At 48.7% G+C, this 22,221-nt stretch overlaps 7 protein-coding genes across 7 annotated transcripts; 2 read left to right on the forward strand and 5 right to left on the reverse strand.

Annotated features, from left to right (window-relative positions):
• Positions 1-437: 437 nt before the first annotated feature.
• N7458_010586 (transcription factor domain-containing protein) lies at positions 438-860 on the forward strand (the record flags this gene model as incomplete). The annotated part of the gene is made up of 1 exon (XM_056913968.1): positions 438-860. The coding sequence occupies one exon, from the start codon at positions 438-440 to the stop codon at positions 858-860; it is 423 nt and encodes a 140-aa protein (XP_056762817.1).
• Positions 861-2,268: 1,408 nt separating this feature from the next.
• Positions 2,269-3,727, reverse strand: N7458_010587 (pyridoxal phosphate-dependent aminotransferase; the record flags this gene model as incomplete). The annotated part of the gene is made up of 5 exons (XM_056913969.1): positions 2,269-2,308; positions 2,374-2,592; positions 2,670-2,837; positions 2,923-3,653; positions 3,692-3,727. The coding sequence occupies 5 exons, from the start codon at positions 3,725-3,727 to the stop codon at positions 2,269-2,271; spliced, it is 1,194 nt and encodes a 397-aa protein (XP_056762818.1).
• Positions 3,728-8,213: 4,486 nt separating this feature from the next.
• N7458_010588 (extracellular serine-threonine rich protein) lies at positions 8,214-10,699 on the forward strand (the record flags this gene model as incomplete). Its single annotated transcript, XM_056913970.1, has 3 exons — positions 8,214-8,276; positions 8,354-8,536; positions 8,609-10,699. The coding sequence occupies 3 exons, from the start codon at positions 8,214-8,216 to the stop codon at positions 10,697-10,699; spliced, it is 2,337 nt and encodes a 778-aa protein (XP_056762819.1).
• Positions 10,700-11,419: 720 nt separating this feature from the next.
• Positions 11,420-11,875, reverse strand: N7458_010589 (RidA family protein; the record flags this gene model as incomplete). Its single annotated transcript, XM_056913971.1, has 1 exon — positions 11,420-11,875. One exon carries the CDS (start codon positions 11,873-11,875, stop codon positions 11,420-11,422), a length of 456 nt encoding a protein of 151 aa, XP_056762820.1.
• Positions 11,876-12,086: 211 nt separating this feature from the next.
• On the reverse strand, positions 12,087-13,719 carry N7458_010590 (aldehyde dehydrogenase; the record flags this gene model as incomplete). The annotated part of the gene is made up of 3 exons (XM_056913972.1): positions 12,087-12,955; positions 13,014-13,237; positions 13,313-13,719. The coding sequence occupies 3 exons, from the start codon at positions 13,717-13,719 to the stop codon at positions 12,087-12,089; spliced, it is 1,500 nt and encodes a 499-aa protein (XP_056762821.1).
• A 363-nt stretch (positions 13,720-14,082) lies between these two features.
• On the reverse strand, positions 14,083-15,243 carry N7458_010591 (amidohydrolase family protein; the record flags this gene model as incomplete). The annotated part of the gene is made up of 2 exons (XM_056913973.1): positions 14,083-14,557; positions 14,621-15,243. 2 exons carry the CDS (start codon positions 15,241-15,243, stop codon positions 14,083-14,085), a joined length of 1,098 nt encoding a protein of 365 aa, XP_056762822.1.
• Positions 15,244-16,776: 1,533 nt separating this feature from the next.
• On the reverse strand, positions 16,777-19,151 carry N7458_010592 (uncharacterized protein; the record flags this gene model as incomplete). Its single annotated transcript, XM_056913974.1, has 2 exons — positions 16,777-18,922; positions 18,997-19,151. 2 exons carry the CDS (start codon positions 19,149-19,151, stop codon positions 16,777-16,779), a joined length of 2,301 nt encoding a protein of 766 aa, XP_056762823.1.
• Between the last annotated feature and the right edge of the window lie 3,070 nt (positions 19,152-22,221).

Genomic DNA, 22,221 nt, shown 5'->3' on the forward strand with positions numbered 1-22,221 from the left:
CTGAAATTTTCACTTCTCTTAGCTGTTCATACCTTGAAAGACCACGTCTTTGACTTAAAAACAAGGGGTATTGATCCTCGAAATAACCACAAAGAAGCATTGTGCACACTGGCTGACTTGAGCACAATCAGCCTTTGTCTTCGATATAGAGACAATGGCCCATTGTTTGCGTTGGTCGACTTGAACAAAAGCTCATTGATATGAACCAAGGGCCCGGAGCGACAATGGGTTTGTAGCATGTACCAAGATAAACGATTGCAGAATAATCATGTCTCTCTCGGAGACATGACTCTACACAACATCGAGTACTTAACATGCCTCATTCTCGTCCTCATTCCATCAAATTAGCACCAATTCATCAAATACTCTCCAACATCCATCACTACCCATTGACAAGAACCTTCAATAACCACCTCATCAGGTAAAACCCCTACAAAATGCAACTCCCCCAATCCCTTCTCCCCCAAACAAACCAACCCCCAGCCCCAACCCCTATGCCAAAATGGTCCTACTTCATCCTCGTCCCCCTCGACGACAAAACAATCCAATCATACAATACCCACAAAGATCTCGAAATCCTCCTCAACGCAACCCACAAAACTCTAACCCCAGAAAACACAGACGTCGAAACCGTTCTCGGAGACGGACCAATGGCCCCGGGGAATATCGTGTCTATCAGAATCGACCTTCAATATCCCTTGGATGATGAGGTGGATGTAGATGGGCAGTATAGATCGTGGCTTCTGGGACGGGCGGCCTGTGAGGTTGAGGATTGGATTATTCGGTATCGTGAGCTTGGTGAGGTTCCTGCTGCTTTTGGGAGTCTTTTGGCAGATATCTTTTTGGCGGATGTTTTTTGATCGTGGTAAGTTGGGATTTGGTGGGTGATATGTACTGACAAGTCGCAGGGCTGGCTTTAGGGTTTGTGTTTCTGTAGTAGTTTACGGCTTATACTGCTAAGGGTTTGGGTAAGTGTTTAGTTATCTGAATCAATATTATTAACAAACAATGTTCATTTTGGTTTCTCAAGAGATAGTAGGAGGCGCAGCAAGTAGATTGAATCTGTAATTAGGTTAGCCAGCATATGTGCATATAACTATTTTTTCGAGATTATCAAAAGATGGAGTCGTTTTGTCGGTTCTAAGCCAGCTTAATGTTATATGCGCTACTTGACGCTCCATTGAAATCAGTCTTTGGTACTGGGCACATGTCGTAATTTCAGTCGAGAATATCTAGTTACATGTTCCGTTTCCCCATACAGTAGCAGGCTGGGCAATGTCTTCTCTCTTCTCGAGCAATAATGCCTACCACTGCTGTTACCTCAGAATCTATACACGCCTTGAAAATTCTCGGCTAGCCTTTGACTTCAAGACAAGAAGGGGGATTGTTCCTCGAATAGACACAAAGAGCGATTATTCGCCCTGGTCGACTCTAACTATAGCGTGTTGTTGAATCACAATGCGTTTGTATTACATATCGAGACAAAGGGATTCCAGAAATATCTTGCTGTCATTCTCTACAGCTCTGTGTGGCCTCGAATATTTAAACCCGTTATTCTCCTCTATCTTCCTGATATAAAATCTAAGGCTAGAGCCCTCTACAATCTTCATCACCGCATATCTACAAGACCCCTCAACAACTCTCTCCACGCAACCTTCCTGCACTCAACATCGCCCAAAAAGTCCAACTCGAAGACAATGACAATGTGGTCCTATTTCATCATCGTCCCCCTCGAAGAGAGGGCTATTCGGTACTACAACACCTTCCGTGACCCCGAAATGCTCCTTACTACAATCCGTGACTCTCTAAACACCTTTAATAGAGATGTAACCATCGTTCTCGGAGATGGTCCAATGCCTCGAGCCGGCCGTGCCATCCCGATCAAAATCGATTGCAAAACTCCTATGGATGCAGATGGTCGGGATAGACATTCGCTCATTGCTGAGGGTGTTTTGACCGTGTCTGACTGGCTCCAGCGGTTCCGTGAGATTGGTGAGTTCCCCCATGTTCTTGATCTTTGTTTGTCGGAACCTTGATTACAGTCATTCTCGAAATCAGCTTGACCAATACAGACTGAGTAGCTCTTTGCTGGCCCCTCCGCCAAGTCCTTAGCGCAGATAATTCATTGAGCGACTCGCATTAAACAATTACATTATCTCGTTCGTTCGTAGAAAGAAAGGGGTTTTTTTCCAACTGAATAATGCGGTTTCTCCCTACAAATCTTTCATTCAAACTCCCAATTGCCCGCGAGTGTTCATGGACAATCTTCTAAGATGATCCACCCGAGCTGTGATAGAACTTGACAATCCTGCGAAGACGCACATTCAATACCTAGCCACTTAATTTACGAACACGCCATAAACCGGAACATACCTTGACAAGCCCTCCTTCAGGGTTTCCACTTCCACCGAGAATATGATGCGGAACCAGCCTGGAACCTCATTATGATAGGCATAACCTGATGACATCTTCACCCCAATCTGTAATAACCGGCGGGATAGGTCCGATTCTGCGGCCCAGCCATCTTGATCAGCGACAATTGTAGGATCTAAACACCTAGAAAGGTCAATCCACAGAAAAAACCCCGCAATCCTGCAGGAATAATAATGGTTAGTCATGCACAGTTTCAATCCTAGAATTTCACAAGTCAATAAGAAGGAAAGACCTACCCCCCTGGAGCAAAGGGGATTTCCGCCTCTACTAAGACTTGTGCCGCCAAATCCCGATGCGAACGAAGTAATCGGTGGCTTTGCTGGAAAAAGTTCTTTATGAAATAGTGATCCTCGAGAATGATAGTAGCAATGCTACACGATATATTCGAAGGCCAATGGAACCGACTAGATGAGTTGTCCGTGCCACGCCGAGGGTAAGATAATTGCTGTATCAAGATAATGGATGGCCATAAGAATCATTCCCACTTACCTTATGGACAATGCAGCCTGCAAGAACCTCTGGTTCTGGCTGATCAAACATCCCAGTCGTAAACCCGCCGCGGCGAAATCCTTCGACATTCCGTACAGCACATGAATTAGGGCTGGATTCACTCCAATATCGGCCGGCTCGATTGATAGAACAGAAACAAAGCCATCTGTGGAACTCTCCTCTTCGTAAACCGACAACGCGTACACCTCATCGCTGATAAGGTGGATCTGATACTTTTGACAGAACTGCAGGAGCGCCTCCAGAGTCTCGCGCGGGTAGCATCGACCGAGCGGGTTATGAGGGTTGCAGATTAGGAGAGCCCGGACTGATACTCCGGACTCATCTCGTGCTTTTAAAAAGGCTTCTTCATACCGAATCACAGCACCTGGACTGAATGGATCGCCCCCTTGGAAGGAAGTGTAGATCAGTTGGCAGCTGGAGGGAACGGAGAAATCTCCGTTAAAGGAGCCGTAGATGGGCTGACCCAGTAAAATCCCGTCTTTAGGATCGGTTAGACAGAGAGCACAGATTGCGTTTAGGCTCGTTACGCCACTTGTGAAAAGGATGTTGTCCAATGTGATCGGCGAAGCAGGGTGAAAGTAGGTAGTAATTAGTCTAGCCATGGCTTTTCGGAGACGACTGGAGCCGAAGGGGCCTTCATGGTATGTGAGACTTGTACGGTCAAGGCCTGATGCTATCTTTTTTAACATTTGCCTTAGTTCCCTTGTTTCCTGCATAGGAGGATGAGATTAGTAGTCTATGTCCTCACCTGCGTGCGAATGTAATCCAGGATTACGCCTTGCATCACGAACTAGCATCCCTTCACTTAGTATATGCACATCCATATTTTAGTATCACAAAGGGGAGGTTTGCGTTACTGCTTTACATTTTCTGCATTGCTAAAAGACAAAACGCCATCTTTGTTGTCTCTATCGAAGGGGGTTTTCAGGGAGCCGAGGTAAGCGTTAGCCAACCCGGCCTCGGCATACGTTTCCCCACGGTTAGAAAGCATGTTGCAATGGTTGATAAGTTTATTGCTGGAATGCAAACGTGCTTCAAACGGGCAAACTTGCTGGAATCCAAATGGAGCTCTGTCAAAGGTGGAAGACACAAGCACTGGCTTAGGTATAATAAGTAAGTGCGGGAACTCTGACGCGGGGTTCCAGCTTCAAGCGAGCGGGGGCAACATCCGACTAATTCCGTGGACTATCTTATGTGGCTAGGAGCTGTAACATACAAGGCGTATTTTACTGCCACTTCACTTAATACCGGCCGTTCAATGATTGATCTGCGCTAAGGCCTTGGCAGTGGGACGGAGAAAGAGAGTCTCAGTGTGTACTGGTCAAGGCAATTTCGAGAATCACTGTATGAGGTGTTTCCATTCATGTCGAGTCTGCTTAGGGAGGCGATTCATACTTGAGCAGGTTTGTAAGTTGTGCAGTTTGATAGTGGCTTGGAACTATGAAAAGTGTTTCGAGTCCTTGGACATGTTGACTTGCGCAAAATTGACAGAAGAATTACATTTCCATAGGTAAGTTAGAATGGAGGCTACACTACAGTTGAATGCTTTCAAAACATACATGAGTTTCAGCTCCCTGTTGTCAGACAAAGAATGTTACTGCATCTTAGCTCAAAATATAATACATAGATTCGGACTTTTGAACTGTCACTCTATAGAGAGAATCTACTGCCCATAATGGGGGAAGTTTTAAAATTGTGCAGGCTTCAGAGAGGGCTCGAGAGACCTCAAGGAACGCTGAGACCGGATTCAATGAGAGCTCTGCTATTAGCCTGGGACTAGGGGAGGGACCTGGATTGAGTGAACTATTGAGCCTAAGGGTCGGATAAAGGACTTGATTAGGATGTTCTTAGCATGCCTCTCTTATTTTTAGGACAATTTCGCCGCCTTGGCCGTAAAACGCTTGAGTTCCTAGTTACCCAAGGAACCAGTCTATTCAGATATCACACGATGTGTCGCCTCATCCCATACCCATATCATATCCCGCTTGCGATTCATCTTATGCGCCCCTGACGTCTGGCATATAGCGGATTTTTCGGACTTCCGATTAAGCTCCCTGCAAGTTTCAGGTGTCAGTGGACTCTTGGCCCGCGAGTGGTCGATGTAGAAACTACCAAGGGGGCTCCATCTTGTACCTGTCAGGAACTCTCTCGCACGGAGCATATCCACCACGGAAAATTTACCACGCGAGCTGGGGTAGCTCTATCCGACAGCCTAAAGAAATCGTTTGGCACTAATGGTCTCAGGAAGCCGGCCTATATACTAGCGGGCATTAGTACGGAGTAGTGGTGAACTACTACATAGAGAGGTTCGGTTCCTAGCTTTAGCGACAAGCCTCCCCCGCTAAGGAACACCCTAGCAGGGAACCGCTCGACTGAGCTAGTCATGGGCAAGAAACCGTGAACTATGCTGTCCCCATGTCATTGATGAAACGAGTGCGACTCTTCGAAGAAAAAGCAAAAGTAAAAATCGTCACCCTGCAGGGCTGCCGAACAATAATGCAACGTTGCTTAAAGCGAAACAGCCCTCGTTGGATAGCTGTGCTCGTGCAGGTAGGTTTTCCCCTGAAGCTACGAGCAAATTCAAGGTTAGAACGAACCACTGACTGGAAGAATTGTGTGGCTAGAGTTCCTGTGGAAATGGTTAGGATTTTCCGGAATACATGTTCACTTAGAGCGCCAAGCGATGGTCGTAAGCGGGTCCTATTCGCCGGTATTTTTAGAGGGCGCTTTAGCCTGCAAACAAAGCAATCGTGCGACACCATCAGGGGCAGCGAGCCTTGCCCTTAACCACGAGCGTTGATATTCGGTTCGTGAAACAGAGTGTGATCAATTCATGCGAAAACAAATCATCGTACCTGGGGGGGAACTCAGTTGAGTGGTGTCTGCCAATTTCTGATACAGAGAATATATGGAAAGCCGTCGAATACCCAGCCTGATGCGACCCCTCTCGTCTCCAGCCCAGCAGGTGATGGTTCCAGTGGAGCAATCGATCGGGACTTTGAAGGTGGAGAGGGCCATCTTTGGCATCGCTTCCAACACAACGGATGCAGGAACAAAAGACTTGCCATGGCTAGCGCCGGGGCCAAGATGGTCTAACCAGTCAGGGCTGTACCAGCGGCCACTCTCCCCCGCCAAGGAACATTAGTGCAAAGGGTTCCTTCAACTGTAGTCCGGAGTTAGCGGCACTTGGAAGCGTACGTAAGTATTGAAATGCAGTAGGTGAACTAGTACATAGTGAGTAGGACTTTCAAAGGTCGTACAAGATTGCCCCTGCTTGGCATGAATCAAGTCCAAAGGCTCTTTCACCTCATTGCCCCGTTCCGTTTCCTCCGACGCCACACGACCCCTGGTTGCGATCTGGCCGGGTCGAGGTTTTGTTTACCCCTGGCTAAGGAAAGCAAAAAGTCTGAAGAACAGTACCATGTAGAGTGCTGACAGCCTGACACTGTAGCTGAGCTACGTTGCTTTCGTCAACGTTGCTTTGGGGTCAAATAGCAAGTATCGGATCGACCGGCGCGAAGCACGCTGGTTGGGTGGTTGTAAAGCCGCCCGGTGCTACGAGTGTATTGCATACTCCGCCGACAGGATTCAGCATGATGATCGGTGATTTAAACAAGCATAACCATAAAAAGGCACGCGACGACCGGCAGTCACCAAGCACAAGGGGAAAGGAGAAATTCATGTCACTTACGGTACTCTCTACTCCGTACTCCGTACTCCGTACAGTCAGACGATTGGCCGTGGGGCAGTTGGAGACCAGCCTGGCCCAGTCTGTCTACCGAGAAGTTTCAGGGCGAGACGCCGGCGGCAAGCTGGCTTTCCCACCCTGCAGAAGCGGACCTAGAGGATGCTGGTCTTTCTGATCGGTCGCTCCCCGACGAAGTGGATGGCAGACTTGTAGGGTAGCAGAGCGAAAGCAAGTTGACTGATACACGCCGTATGGACGGTGGAGATGCCCTGCTTCGTCGGTTTCTACATAGCAATCCCGTTAGTCAATGAAAACAGAATCCATGTAGGCTCAACCCTGGCTCCCAGATTGGCAGCCGTCTCGGTAAAGCCGGGAACGAGGACCCAAGTGGGGAACTGAAAGAGATGGGCGGTGCAGCTCGGGAAAGAAGAAAGCGATGATCGTAACCTGATTTTGACCTGATGAAGTCAAGCATTGACACTGAAGGTAAAAAATCTGTAGGGCAGGCTGGACCATCCAAGTGCCGATCGCATCGAAGACTTTGGACTCGATTGTTATTCGGTCGGCTTTGTCTCTGCATGCAAGTCCATGTCGATCTGGCGCCAGCCTTTCGTTCATCACATCGGCCCTGACGAGCCTTTGAAAGAAAGCGCAAGGGTGAATTACCATCGTCCACTCAAGGACTGCAGGGACTCAGGGACCGTTTGAATGGGGCGCTATTTTTAAAATCCATCCCCGTATCTTGCCCATTGGTCGCAGGGGCCCAGGGTCGTCCAATATAGTGGGTGGTCATCGGTGGACGGATCGCACCGGACGCTTCTGAGCAAGTTGACTGGGTCTTGTTTAGGGTATCTCTGATGTCGGCGCTAGACCGTGTTGCAGTTACTCCAGCCAGTTCCTGCGCTAGAAGCATGTCCGGTTCGCGCTGAAGCCCAACCCTGGGCTGTTTTTGGGAGGGACCCCGTTTCATCTGCATGTCTAGCGTTGAGCCGATTGGCGGACTAGAAACGCCTTCAGTAACGAGATGTCTTACCATTTGCCAACTCAACCATTCTATACCTCTCGCACCGCTAGGAATCCGTAGAGGCAGCAACTGTTGCCGAACCAAGCTGTAAGCCACCAGGGGGAGGGAGGCAGGGTCTCCTTTGTGTGGGTTGTGAGTTATGTGGAATTGTGGATTGTGGTTTGTGGGTGGTGGTTGCCAATTGGAGATGGTTGCAGTTGATAGAAGAAACGAAAGTAGCCTCAACGTCTTAAAAAGGCAGCCTCCCCCTCCAGGCACCACCTGCCAGTAGAAAGTTGTTTGACTTCTCCATTGTCTCGTCTTTTCGTTGTTTTGCTTCTTTTTATATTCCTTCTTTTCTCTCTCTCCATCTCGTTTCGAAACTAAACACATTCGCTCGAGGGATTCCATTCCCCCAATTTCATCTGGGAATTGCCTCCCCATCACTCGTTCCGATTGTTGCTGGTCTGCAATCTGCCATAAGAGTCGGTCCACTGCTCACCATTGGCCCTCTTTCTTCGTCGATTCGATTCTTTCTCATCGTCCAATTACGTCGCTCGTTGACAAATCAACGTCATCATGAAGGGTGCTACTTCTTTCGCTCTTCTGTCGCTTCTGGCCTCGGCCCAAGCCACCTTCGATGTATGTTCATATGCCTGTGAATGGAAGCGCAGAAGGCATTGTTTTTATGATGCTAATATCCTTTCTATGATCTCTAGTATTGGGGCTCTGACAAGTGCTATTCCAGCCCAGGACGCAACCCTAACAAGTGTAACGAGCACCAACAGAAGGGCTTCGACTGGTCGGACCTTTCTACTGGATCGTTCTCATCTTACGGTGGCTTTGACTTCTCCGGTTTCACTTGCAGCAACAGCTTCGGCTCCGGCCTTTCCAAGCGTGCGGTACGTTCTAGTTCCAGCCAATGAATGATGTCTTGGATCAACACTCCGGTATACTGACTTGATATATTGCAGGAGAAATGCATCACCGGTACTGCCTCCAAGAGTGGAAGCTCCTCCTCTTCCTCGGGCAGCAGCTACTCCTCATCCCCTTCGTTCTCTTGCGGCTCTGAGGAGAGTGGCTTCTCTATCACTCATTTCCACATTTCTACCGACAAGGACACCGATATGAACATTGTTTACAGCATGCCCGACGGTTCCTCTTGCCGCAACACTGCTTCTTGCTCGTCTGCTGGAACTACCGTGAGTAACGACCAGTGTGGTGGTGCTACCTCGGTTTCCTTCGAGCTCCCTGACCACAGTGACCACGATAGCTGTGGCTTTGGGATCTACAGCGTTGGCTTCGACTGCACTCCCGGGACCACTTCGTCCCTGCCCACGCCCCCTGCTTCCACTAGTAGCACTTCGTCCTCGATTGCTTCAGTGCCAACTGTTTCGATCCCCACTGCCTCTAGCCCTGTTGGTTCAACTGCGCCTGGTGTGCCTTCTCCCTCTGTTCCAGCTGCAACTTCGCCTGCTGCTACCTCTCCAGCTACCGGTATTACCCCTGGTTCTAGCTCTCCTCCTCGGTGGACAACATCTACTGTGTACACTACTAGCGAGATCACAATCACTAGCTGCGCTCCGACTGTTACCAACTGCCCTGCCGACTCTACCACCGTGGTGACTTCGACAATCGCCATCTCGACCACGGTGTGCCCTGTAACTGAGACTACTCCCGCCGCTGGCGAGTCTACTCCTGCTGGATCTACTCCCACTGCGACCGGCCCTGCTGGTCCTAGCGGTAGCTCTCCCGTTACCTCTCCCGCCCCCGGTGTCAGCTCTTCTCCCAGCTCACCTTCCGGAACTGTTCCTGGTGACTCGACTGTTACTATCGTGACCTACACAACCACTACCGAGTGCCCAGTTACTAGCACTGTCAGCTCTGGTTCTTCCACGACTGTGATTACTACTAACACTATCTCCACCGTGGTTGTAACCTCAACCTCGACCGTCTGCACCAAGTGCACGGCTAGCTTCACCACTCTCCCAAGCGGTGGTGAGACAACCCCATCTGGCCCTGCTGCTACCAGCCCGGCTGGGTCGTCTACTACTGGTGTCAGCCCTACCGAGACGGCGCCTGGCTCGGGCGAGTCTAGCCCTGCTCCCTCCAGCTCTGTCCCTGCCAGCTCTGTTCCTACGGGCGCTAGCGCTGGCTCTACCTCCGTGCCTTCTGAGGATACCACCACCTATATCACTACCTACGAGACTGTCACCACTTGCCCCATTACCAGCACTATCAGCTCAGGCTCTTCGTCGACTGTGATTACTACCAGCACCGAGTCCACTATCACCGTGACTTCCACTCGCACCGTCTGCACCAAGTGCACTGCCAGCGCCACCGCAACTGCTTCGTCCGGCTCTGGTTCTACTGAGACCTCGCCTGTCTCCAACCCTGTGCCAACCTCTTCTTGCCCCAACGTCGTGCCCCAATGCATCAACACCTGGCTCACTCTTGTTCCCACGTGTACCTCCAACAGCGATGCCAAGTGCTTCTGCCCTAACAAGGACTTCACCGACAAGGTCATCTCTTGTGTCCAGGCCTGGGGTGCCTCCAAGGAGGAGATCCAGAATGCTCTGTCCTACTTCACCGGTATTTGCGCTGCTTGGGTTCCTACCAACCCTGGCATCGTGACTGCTATCCCCTCCACCATTACCCTGGTGCCCACCGTTGTTCCTAGCGGTGCTAGCGGTGCCACTGCCAGCGCTGGCATTACCTCTGCTCCCACGCCCCCTTGCACTACCATCACCTACTCGACTTACACCGTGACCGTGCCCCAAGTCAGCTTCTATACCTCGACTGCCTCCTCGGGCTCGTCTACCACTGTCGGTTTGGTCCCTGCCGCACCCAGCGGTGCCTCTCCCGCCAACACTGGCAAGGTTCCACCCCCAGTTGCTGCCTCTTCCACGTTGGTCACTGCTGCTGTGAGCTCCACTCCCTACGTCAGCCCTCAAGCCACCGCTAGCGCCTCGCCCACTGCATTATTCAACTCGGCCTCGACCGTTTCGATTGCTTCCAGCCTCCTTCTGGGCTCTGTGGCCGCCTTCCTCGGCTTGATGCTCTAAATGTGCTATGCCTTGCCATTTCATTCTCAAAGTGATCTCTCTTTTGGGCAATCTATGCCCCGTGTGACATTTCTTCAATTTTCTTTTACATATGTGCTCTGAAATTTGATCTTTGTGTCTTACATATCAATGTGCAGCTCAGCACCCGAAATTTTCCTTTCTGATCTTTTCTCAAGTCTGCCCGACTTTTTGTCTTGTCGACGCTCGCATCGCTGATGCCTGCGTCAAGTACATGGTGTGAGTCGTGAAAGGACTGATTGATTTGACTGCCCACCACGAGGGAATTTGATTTTGTATTCTAATATTCACTCCCTAATTGCATACAATAGACCTCGTGAACCGTTTAAGTGAATAAACATACACGTAGATACCCATAGTACGGCGGCTAATTGCGGCCACTGACCAAAGCTTTTGATCATAATCATCAACTAATCTTGCCCTTAGCCTTCTCTTGCTGATGGGTATCTTTTCAGTCCTCTTTTCAGTCCTCTATTTCCGTCTGCTCCCTGGGCACTCATAGTTGCTTAGGGATCTGCTCACCCTTCACTCGGGGTACTCAGGTTATACAATAATGTGGGATGTCTTCATGTCTCGTCTTTTGTCTTATCCGATCATAGCCGCCAATTCCAAAACAGGAAAGGTCATTCTATTAGTCGGGTTTTCTTTCATATCCATTCATATTTAACCCTTCAATCTCGACCATCTTAGACATTTAGAACATCATACATAGTACACAGTACATTTAATCTCCACCAGAATTTCCTCCCGCGGCAAAGCCCGCACTTCCACAGTCGTTCGCGCCGGCGCAGTATTCCGATCTGGCCAAATGTAATTCCACTCTTCATTCATGTCCTTATAGTCGTCCTTCATATTGGTCAAAAAAACTGTTGCATCGACCACATCGCGAATACTCGCTTTCCCCTCGGAAGCACCTTGAATGATGGCGTCGATGTTGGATAACACGGCAGCAGTCTGCTGTCGAATGTCGAAGGTGATTGTCCCATCTTCTGAGCGTGTAGCTCCAACGAATGTCCCATCCCCTCGGCGGGATGAAGTCCCTGAAACATAGATGTATGATCCTTTGCCGTTGGGGGATGTTATGGTTCGTGCGTGAGGGTAATTGGCAAGTCCTTGCGCTTGGGCTGCGGGGCGGAAGTACGCAGTGCTTTGGGACATCTTGATCGATCGAGAATGTCGATGACGAGACAATTTTGGTTGGAAGGGTTACAGAAATATAAGATCAAGGGTGATAGATAATTGTCAATACTATGAACGGATTTTCCATATTTTGTGATTTATCTTGCCCAACTCGTTGGTGGTTTCACCGGATCCCTCCGACCGGCCCGATATCCGACCCGCGACGACATCCGAGAAAGAGGAGAGCTGTTTATCGAACGTGAAGAGTTCGCAAGTTCGTAAATATATCGCGGCTCTGAGATCCTCCCTCACGCCCAATGCCGGATGCTTTCATGCCCCCGAATGCTGTGCCCAGTTCACGCACAAGCCAGCAATTGACCCATACCAGGCCAGCATCGATCCGCTCTCCGACTCGGCGCATCCGAGAGAGGTCTTTAGTCATGAGAATGCTGGCCAGCCCATTGGGATTATCATTGGCGAGTTCGATGGCCTCCTCCTCTGTATCAAAAGGAGAGACCGTGACAACCGGTCCAAAGATCTCGTCGCGCATAATCCGGCTATCGGTTCGCACGTTGGTCAACACGGTCGGAGTGATCCAAAAGCCCTTCTGGGGCACCTCTGATGGAACTTCTCCAGTGAGAAAGTAGGCACCTTCCTCTTTGGCTTGTTTGATATAAGAGGAGATCTTGGCATAATGCTCGCGTGAGACGACCGGCCCAATGGCCTCTCCACAGCGGTAGGTCTCTCGGACATATTCCACAAACGCGGCCAAGAACGCGTCGTAGACAACGCGGTGAACGTAGATTCGAGAGCCACAGAGACATATCTGTCCGCTATTTTCGAAGGCAGCTTGTGCAGCAAGTGGTACAGCTTCAGTCAGATTGACATCGTCGAATATCAATGTTGGATTCTTTCCACCGAGTTCCAGTGACAGATGCTTGCCAATATCGGCTACAGTATCCTGTCGGATGCGGATTCCTGTGGCAGTGCCACCAGTGAAGGAGACTCCTCGAATACGAGCAGACTTGACAAGAGCAGAGCCTGCGCCAGGTCCATCTCCAAAAATAATGTTCATTACACCAGGTGGGAGTTTGGCTTTTCGGAAGACCTCTGCCAGCACTAGGTTGGCAAATCAGTCTTCTATCGAAAGTGGATTGTATGAAACAGAAGCACTTACAAAAAGCGGTCATACTAGTAACCTCACTCGGTTTTGCTACCCCGGTACACCCAAATGCAATACAAGGAGCGATCTTCCATGTCAAGAGATAAAGTGGCATGTTCCAGGGCGAGATCAGGGCGAAAACACCCACTGGCGACCGATGCTCGTAAGTCATCGTCGACACCGACCCATCAACATACCGAACAGCACCTTCTTCATGAAGAATATAGGTTGCAAAATATCTAAAAGCGATCAATATCCTAGACTTCACCTCTTATAGCTGAACAAAGTTCTATCCACCAAACATGTTCACATACTGGAAATTCGTAATTGCTCGGTCAACTTCCACACGAGCACGACTAAGCGTCTTGCCTTGATCAATACTCTCCCAGACCGCGAACACTTCTTTTTTCTCTTTCAAAATCTCGGCGATCCGAAGCAGGATTTCTGAACGCTCTTGTCGCGAGGTTCGTGACCATGTCGGGAACGCCCTTACGGCAGCATCAACGGCATGATCGACGTCGGATAGCGCACTACGAGGGATCTGTGTTAATAACTCGCCAGTTCGCGGGTTAAATGAGTCGATCCAGTGAGAGGGTTCGGTGTGCTCTGTAAAGTTGTTTCCGATGAAGTTCCGGAGTGACATTGGACTGGAAAGACTGGCCAGGTAGGCGTCGGCTCGGTCCGTAGTATCGAGTCTCCAAAGCGAGGAGATGAGATCCATTTTTTTTTAAAAAAAAAAAGCCGCGATAAAGAATTCAAATGCTCGTCTACTTTATCTCACGGTCATAGCATAATCTCAACTTGGGTAAAGGATTTGTTATAAAGTAGCATGGGCGTTCCGATACACTAGTTCGCATCCGCCTGCGGAGAGTCATCCGATTCGACGTAGCTGCAACCTCCGGTCCACCAGTGATGAGACACCAGTAATGAGGTTGAGTTTAATGAAGACCGAAGAGAGGACCGAATACAAAATCAAGAAGAGGCATTCTGTCTGTCAAAATACTTGATCAAAGGCTATCAAGGGGATACATTGAGATAAAATTCATGCCTGTGATCAGCTCAGATAAATTCAATAAGCGACTAACTAGATACACGAAATCTTATGGCCTGGCCACATATCCCCAAGCCCTAGAAATTCAATCGCATTGCCAGCAAGCATACGCGCTCTCGTCTCACTGGAGAATAACTCGCCGACCCTTTTATCACTACTTAACATCTCGCCTGGGTTAGGCATCTCACCAAGTGGAAAAGGGTAGTCGCTCCCCATGACGATCCTATCCGGACCAATCTTCTTACAAATTAGCTGCAGTAGATCCGGATCATGTACCAAGCTATCAATCCAAATATTGTGTTGATGTGATTCGAGATAACTCTGGGGCGATACTCCCTCAGAGCTATGGGCGACCAGGTCCGGTCGACAATTGTAACCGTGCTGGATACGCCCGAGAAGGGGCAAGTAAGCTCCACCAGCGTGTGCAAAGCAGAATCGTAATTTTGGGTGTCGTACTAAAACACCTGATGAGAGAATGCCGTGAATCGAAAGTGCAGTCTCACTTGGCCTAATACAAATACATTTTTAGACAATTTTTCAGCCTTCGTGAGTAAATCAGCAAGTTACTCACATTCCAATCAACCATGCAGACCAGTAATTTCCCCATCGGCTCTTATTCTCCCTTTCCAACTCGTATCCGAGAGGATGGACAAAGATAGGCATATCCAGTTCTTCGCACGCTGCCCAAAATGGATTGAACCTGGGATCATCGAGAGAGCAACCGTTGATCTCAGTTCCAATCTCGACCCCTTTCAACTCTAACTCGACTTTCGCTCGCCGAAGCTCAACCACAGAGCTAGGAATATCCTGCAGCGGAACTGTGGCAAGGCCAACAAACCGGCGAGGATTATCTCTGCAGACCGATGCGATGTGATCATTCAAGTAACGAGCCAACGCCGCTGCAGGTTCAATCGGTTTGTCGTATGAGAACAGAATAGGTACAGTGCTGATGACCTGGACATCTACCCCGGTGACATCCATCTCGTTCATCCGCACGACAGGATCAAAACAATTTGGCTCAACTGTTCGGAAGAATTTTTCTCCAACGTACATGTCGACTTTGCTCGATTCCAGGCCAGTCTGATCCGATGTCCCATTACTGAAATCACTGTGTGACCGGAGCGTCATCCAGTCCCCTGCATTTTTGTCTGGAGACCCGTGCGATTTTGAGAAGTCAGGTAGATTTGGCGGCATAATGTGCGTGTGCATATCAATCCGGAGAGGTTCATTTGGATTGCGAGGTCCATTACTTCCCGTCCATCGCTGTTGGCCGGAAGTGCAAGAACAACAGCTCGAGTTGATCGTCATTTTGCTGAATCTATTTCGGGTTATCAAGCGCTCAAGGATTGTTGACTGGAAGCCGAGGACGTAAATTATATAGATCAGAGCACGTTGTCGTCACATTCAGACGGGAATGGGTGGAGATGGGGGTTCACCAATCACGTTTTAATGACCTGGAGCCACTTGAGACGATTTTTTTTGAAATGCATTACAAGCGTTGGGTGACCAATTTACTTCATTTGTTTCAGTCGGCTTCCCATAGCAAGACTCTGTAGCCTCGGATCTATCCGGTCATTCAATCGGATGCCGTTGCGGGTCGGCTACATCCTTGCCAAGACTTTGCCTGGCAGCGTGGGTCACAATACTAGCAACAAATATGCATGAATGCGGGGGAATGGGAAATCTCTGCTTCTATGCTATTTGAAGACCTATTTTATACCAGTGTCATCTCTTTCCTAAATAGCCTGAAGCATCATCGCCGTTACTCGCCTCTGTTGTTTCTAGAAAAGTACCATGGAGCCACAAACGACACCCATGCCTTCAATTCCAGGCCCAATCGGCTTATCTTCTTGGCTTGCTATGAATTCTGAAAATTTAAAGCCACCGGTGAATAATATGTGCCTATATTCAGGAAAAGATTTTATTTTGATGGCTGTTGGGGGGCCAAACACGAGGAATGACTATCACAGTAAGTCGACTGAAAAAGACGTTCCAAATGTGCCTAAATCAATGCTGATGATGTTAAATCAAGTTAATGAGACAGAGGTAACCATCCAAAAGTCGAGTTGAATAAACAACATCTAACTTCTTGGGATTTAGGAGTGGTTCTATCAGATCAAAGGAGATATGCTCCTGAAAATCGTTGAGAATGACTATTTCCGCGACATTGTGATTCACGAAGGTGAATCATTTCTCTTACCAGGTACCATAGTTGCGACTTCTTCTTTTCCGTTTTTTATTTCCTGTTCAACCAATTCGGGTGCATTCTACTTACCTTCGGTCTCCATAGGAAACACACCTCACTCTCCGAGGAGATCAAAGGACACCATAGGCCTTGTAATGGAACGAGCTCGCCCACCTCAGATGATCGACCGAATACGGTGGTACTGTGATAATAAAACGGCACATGGTACAGTTCCCACAATCATAAGGGAGGAGTCATTCTACTGTGCAGATATTGAGATACAGCTCAAGGAGGTTATTGACAACTGGATGGAGGACGAGAACAGCAGAAGATGTGGTAGCTGTGGAGAGATCTCTTCTAGTCACTGAGCTTGGTTCAGGAGCTTATATAATTGTGGTAATTTATTAAACAGATAATCAAATGCGAGGATCATTGTTTTATCCCTGGAGGGACGTAGATCAAATTACCAGAACCTGGAGCTTCACGACGTGCAAGCAAGGCTAGTAGAAATCATTTGCATTCATATCATCATCACCGCATTGTTAGGCTTCAGATTGAGAGAAAAATTGATCGATTGAACCCATCAACATTGCATCGCCGAAGAAAGATGTCGATAAATCTTCCAAGTTGTCTTGCCCCGGAGAAATATCAGGAAGAAGCATATCTCCGGTCATAATCATATGGTCCATTATGGGACAGTCGGTTGAATCTCTTAGTATTGGAAGCATCTCTAGAGCCGAGAAATCGTTGGAAGGTGGCTGAAGTTGAGAGGTGGGTAGTGACAGTTTCCTCCGCTTGGATCGGTGTTGGGAATGATCATTAGGCTGGCTATGTTTTAACGAATTTGACTTCTGTGAGCAATTGGATGAGAGTAAGCTCTTTGGTGAGCCATTTGAGGGCTCCAGTGGCAGATTATTGATGTCCCGTAAATCAAGCGAGGTGTCGGAGAGTTGATGATACACTCTGCTAGCTCGTGTCTCCCCTGTAAGAGTCCTTCTCGTTTCAGTCATCTGCCCGAAGCAGTCAAAGGTTTTGTAAAACAGATCATGCTTGCTAAGCTCTGCCTGAGTGAGATGCATGTCCTCTTCAGTCAAAATTTGATACTTCTTGATCTCAGGCCACTGAATCTTCACCTCTCGTAGCATGTCCAAGCCGCTCTCAACATCTGGCCAGGCCTTGTTGGTAAAGCTCGGGTTTCGTGCTAAGCGCATACAGTGCAAAAGGACTTTTGCACTTGCGAATATGGCGCGACTCTGCTGTATTACGAAGTGACTGGCCGGAACGTGGGCAACCACCTGTGGTGTGACTTTGATGCAATTGGATGCAGCCTCGGCACAGCGCAATAAGACCTCTGGCTCGGCAATATTGAAGCGCTCAATAAAAGTGCGATAGAGGAGGACAAGACCAATGTAGTATGATGAGACGGCAATTGTCTGAAGTGCAAGAGGCCCTTCTTGAGAGTTTGAGGTCTCTATTTTGGGTAGGACTTGACGTGTATAGTACTTTTCCAGCTCTGCGTCGTGTTTTTTCACATATGATCGAAGTGTATCCTTAAGCATTGTATTCCGCGAGGATTCTGCCTTCCGAATCAGCCTCACAGATCGATAAATGCGGCCCATGGTGATATGAAAGTCTGCGATGACCGAGAACCAGCGATCCACTTTTCCTGCGGTCGATGATGCGATGTAGTCTTCCCCATCACAAGATTCAAGATCACTCTCAGCATCATCAATTGCCAATGGCTTCAGCAGCGCAGTTGATAAGGAGCGATCTAATATGTAGAGACACCACCAGAGATTGGTATGTGCGAGGCGTAGATCTTTGACTTCGCTAGCAGCATCAATGCTATCTTCCAGATCAAAGCTTTGATATAGGCGAATTGCATGTCCTGCAGTGACCCACGCATCATTCACTTTGCCTCGCTCAATAAGGTAGAGGCTGAGAAGTCCTTGGGCGGCAATAGTATTGATACCGGCTAAGGGGCTTTGCTCGTAGGATCTTCCTGCACTCAGTAATATCGCATGCTGATACAAGAGGTCCGCAAGATCTACCCATTTGTACGCTTCGAAGTCTGGCTGGTCAAAGACTTCGTGAGTATCCGGTATTATCGAGGAAGCAACCGCCAGAATAGCGTAGAGAAGAAGTTGAAATTCATGATCGGGAGCACTAGGACCATTGTCTCTGCCACTTAGCGACCACAGATGATACTGTTGTCGGAACCTGCGATGGGAAATGATTGGGAAGATGGGGTAGATAGACTGATAAAAGTAGTCGATGAGGACTTGCAAGAACGGCTCTTCAAGCCTTGTTACGTCGATTGGCGTATTTTCCACATTGTAGCGGTCGATGTCTGAGACATCAACCATCTGTTCATCGCTGGAGCGTGTTATAGGTAGATGGACTTTTGGAGGCCGTTGTGGTGTTTGGACCGCCGCATCTATGGAGAGTGCACTCGGGAAACCCGCTGGCGGGTCGGAGAGCGCACTCGCGTCGGGTGCAGTGGGTACGGAAGTGGCCGACTCATCCCCCTCGCCATGAGCGTAATGGTCAGCTTCATTTTGATTGCTGGTAGCAGTCACCGCAGCGGTCTGTACTGGAATGGCCTCCTCCCTGGCCTCCAGTCCTCCAGATTGATGTCGGAGTCTTTGCTCCATGAGCGATATACGACTCTCAAGTTTCAACACATACCTAAAGCCAGAGTTAGTCGGCTTCTCTAGAGTGTAGATAGTCGAGCGATCGTGATGAAGTGAGGAAGCACTTACTGGGGATCTACCAGTCTCATATTGCTATGAGGTTCGACATAGACACATTCCGCCTTGTTGCGCGTGCAACTTTGACAAGGATGCTCCCCGTCGCATTTGACCTTCTTTCTTCGACATGCTTGACAGGCCCGCCAGACTCGCTGCCGCTCATACATGGTGCCACGACAGTCTCATGCTACCGATGAGCGTGATGGGGTTTGAGGGAAATGGTAGAGTCGAGATCCGCGGCGTCGGACGGTCGGATGACTATTTCCCCCGCTCTAAAGCGGAATCCGTTCCGGGAGTTCGCTGCTCGTGCCGTAGTATATGAGACTATGAATTAAGGTCCATGGTCTATTGCCAGTTGTTCGCTTGCAGACCATATAAAAGCAAACGGCATTATTTTAATGGGATTCCTCTAAAAGGGCACGAAAATCGACGGCTATGATTCGTCCCTTCAATTCCTGCCTTGAGCCTCATCCTTTGGTTCCGTTTGTCTGTCTAGTATGATCTGCTGCAAACTTGCAACGGTAGCTTTCAGATGTGTAAAATCAAGAGCATCCTCTCCCAGTTGTTTTTCATTTCCTAACATTTGAGGGTTTCTATTATATGGCCTCTGATGTGTCCCAAGACCAGAGGGTATATTCTTCAGCATCCCAAAAGTAATATTCACCCCCTGGCTTTGCTATTTCAAAAAGACGAAGCTAATTCTGAGGGAACTTGGTCATGTTACGAAAATCCCCCTGCTTGTCCAAAGTCGGCTCCCGTGGATTGATCTTCCATTAATGCAGTTTAACATCCCGTAGGATGTTCTGCGCGCTCTGCAGCGTGAACGACAGCCGTCTTGAACCGACATAGTATGCGAATCCAAGGTTTAGCTTCTCTGACGGCACTCCGTTAGCCTTCCTTAGCTGGTGTTAGAAAGACTGTCATCGCGTGAGGCTCCCCAGTGTCGAACGTCACTAGAGTTGATGTATTCACTAACACCTGCCAGATCAACCGTCGTCGAAGATCTTCGTAAGCGGGCTGGACAAGATACCAAGAACGGCATCGCATTCATGTACCTTAAATACAACCAACCCGATCAAACCTTTGAAAATGACATCGAAAGCCTTCTACAACAGTTACTTGCACCTAATGGTGGCCCGATGCCAATCCGAGAACTGAATCATTTTGGATTACATCATCCTAGTCCACAATTAACACCCAAAAACACATTTGAGGGCTCTATGAAGATCCTTTCCCCAACAGACCTCTGGGGAGAGCGCCATGATCGACAAAAAGAAAAAAGGCGTGTGGATACACTATGAAAAGATGGTCAGTGTGATAAACATATTTCATGCTTAAATAGAGGCAATGGTTCTGGACGATCAGCCCCACTGTTCGAGAAGCAAAGATGATCCTTCGATCAATACGGGGGTGGCATCCCTTTTCATTCCCCGACTGGGACATATGCAGATGCACAACCCAAAAAGCTTGGATCACATAGCGACTATTGAAAGTTGATCTGCAGTTAGGGGATTTTGCCTTTACCATGTCGATATAAATGACAGGCCTGCGGGATATGCGTACAACTCGCTCGATATGGGTCGTTGTCCTCCAGCTCCAAGAACATAGTGTCATCTCAAAGGATGAAACGTCAAGTTCGACTCCGGTAAACAGTTGCACAAAGATAAGTTATCTGGAGAGGTTCTCCGAGGCTAATATCAAGCTAGCGCAATGGAATCAAGGCCAATTGAAGTCAATAGTCGCGAAGCGGCCGAGTTCCCGGTTTTTCTCCTTGGAGTTCAATTTGCAGATAAGGTCCTGACGCGATGCAGCCAGCCGTCAATACTGACACAGGGGGTACATTGACTATAGGCAATTTTTCCAAAGTCTATTATGGCATCTTGGATCATAATACTCCCTCGATTTCATCTTGGCATCTACTTGCCAACATGACGCGGTCTACCCTCGAAAATAAGCAAAACCATGATAGATTGGTCGACCAGACGGGACGCTTTATTGTGCACGGGATGCCAGTAACGCCACACGGTGTGACTTTTTCGAGTCAGCCAGACTCTCTGGGTGATGGAAGTGATTTGAAGTAAAAGCAATCTATGGCCCAGAAGCCTAGCGGCCCCGGGCCATGCCCAAAGTGGGGGGTTCGAACCGACTTGGCGGATTACTGGGGAGTGTCAGAGTCTCAGAGAGTATGGAGAGCATTAGTTAGAAGACAGGGTACCGTGCCATAGATCCAGTGACAATGAGAGAATTTAGTTGTGTTTAGTAATAATGATACGATTACAATGGGCTGACAATCGCTTTGTCTGTCTCCGTGGAGGAAATTACAAATTACGTAGATTGCTGTCTGCTTGTTGCATTGTGGCGTCGTCAGCGCGCCCTTCTAAGCACCGCCAACCACGGGGTAGGACCGGGCGAACAATAGTTCTCCGGTATCCAAAAGCCCTATGATACAGTATATTCTATCCATGGCGATGGTGATCATCGGCCATCCTGCATGCTTTGCATGCGCAAAGTAATTTCTTTATTTCTCCATGGAGCGAGCATTAGCCCATCCCGAGGTTGCGGATGGCGTTCAATTATCGGAATTGCTTCCTTGCAAGAAAGCTGACTGGCTTCGGCCCGTCAGAAAGGTCCGAATGGAAGAAGAGAAGGCTGTCATGCAGGAGCCAAGCCTCTTATCTGTTGTGTCGGTTGAAAAGAAAAAAAGAAAAAGAAAAGAAATCACAATAAGTCATCATCATCCGCAGTAAAGTTGTGAATGATTGAATCGGCTGTATGCATGTGGGGCCCTAGTGGCTGAAGTGGGACCAACGAATATGCACTGATAAGCTTGTGGGCTGTGATAGGCCCATGGCCTTAATGCAGGACTGTAAATCGACAACAGCGCGATGAAGTGATGGCCATACATCTTCCACGCGATCCATCATCTCTTGGCTTTGTCCAAGGGGGGAAAGGATCATCGATGCATGGCAGCTTACCAGGATACGCTTTGCTGCTGCGACTCGGTACTTCTGCCTCTGGGCAGTACAATGGACATTGAACACTCGAGTCTTGGACCAAATTCCACGCGGAAGCCGCTATCAAAACTGGATCATTAAATGCTGACCACATTAGCTCATCACCAATAGTGAAACTAATCATGCTCTTTCCCAAACTATCGACTGAACTCCGGAGCTCCCCTTGCGGAGGTCCAGATAAGCATCGCTCTCGGCCAGTAGGCGTCCAGTGCCACTCCGAGGA

This window comes from Penicillium daleae (assembly GCF_028827525.1).
Source record: "Penicillium daleae strain IBT 16125 chromosome Unknown utg000008l_segment0_segment0, whole genome shotgun sequence".
Lineage (NCBI taxonomy): Eukaryota > Fungi > Ascomycota > Eurotiomycetes > Eurotiales > Aspergillaceae > Penicillium > Penicillium daleae.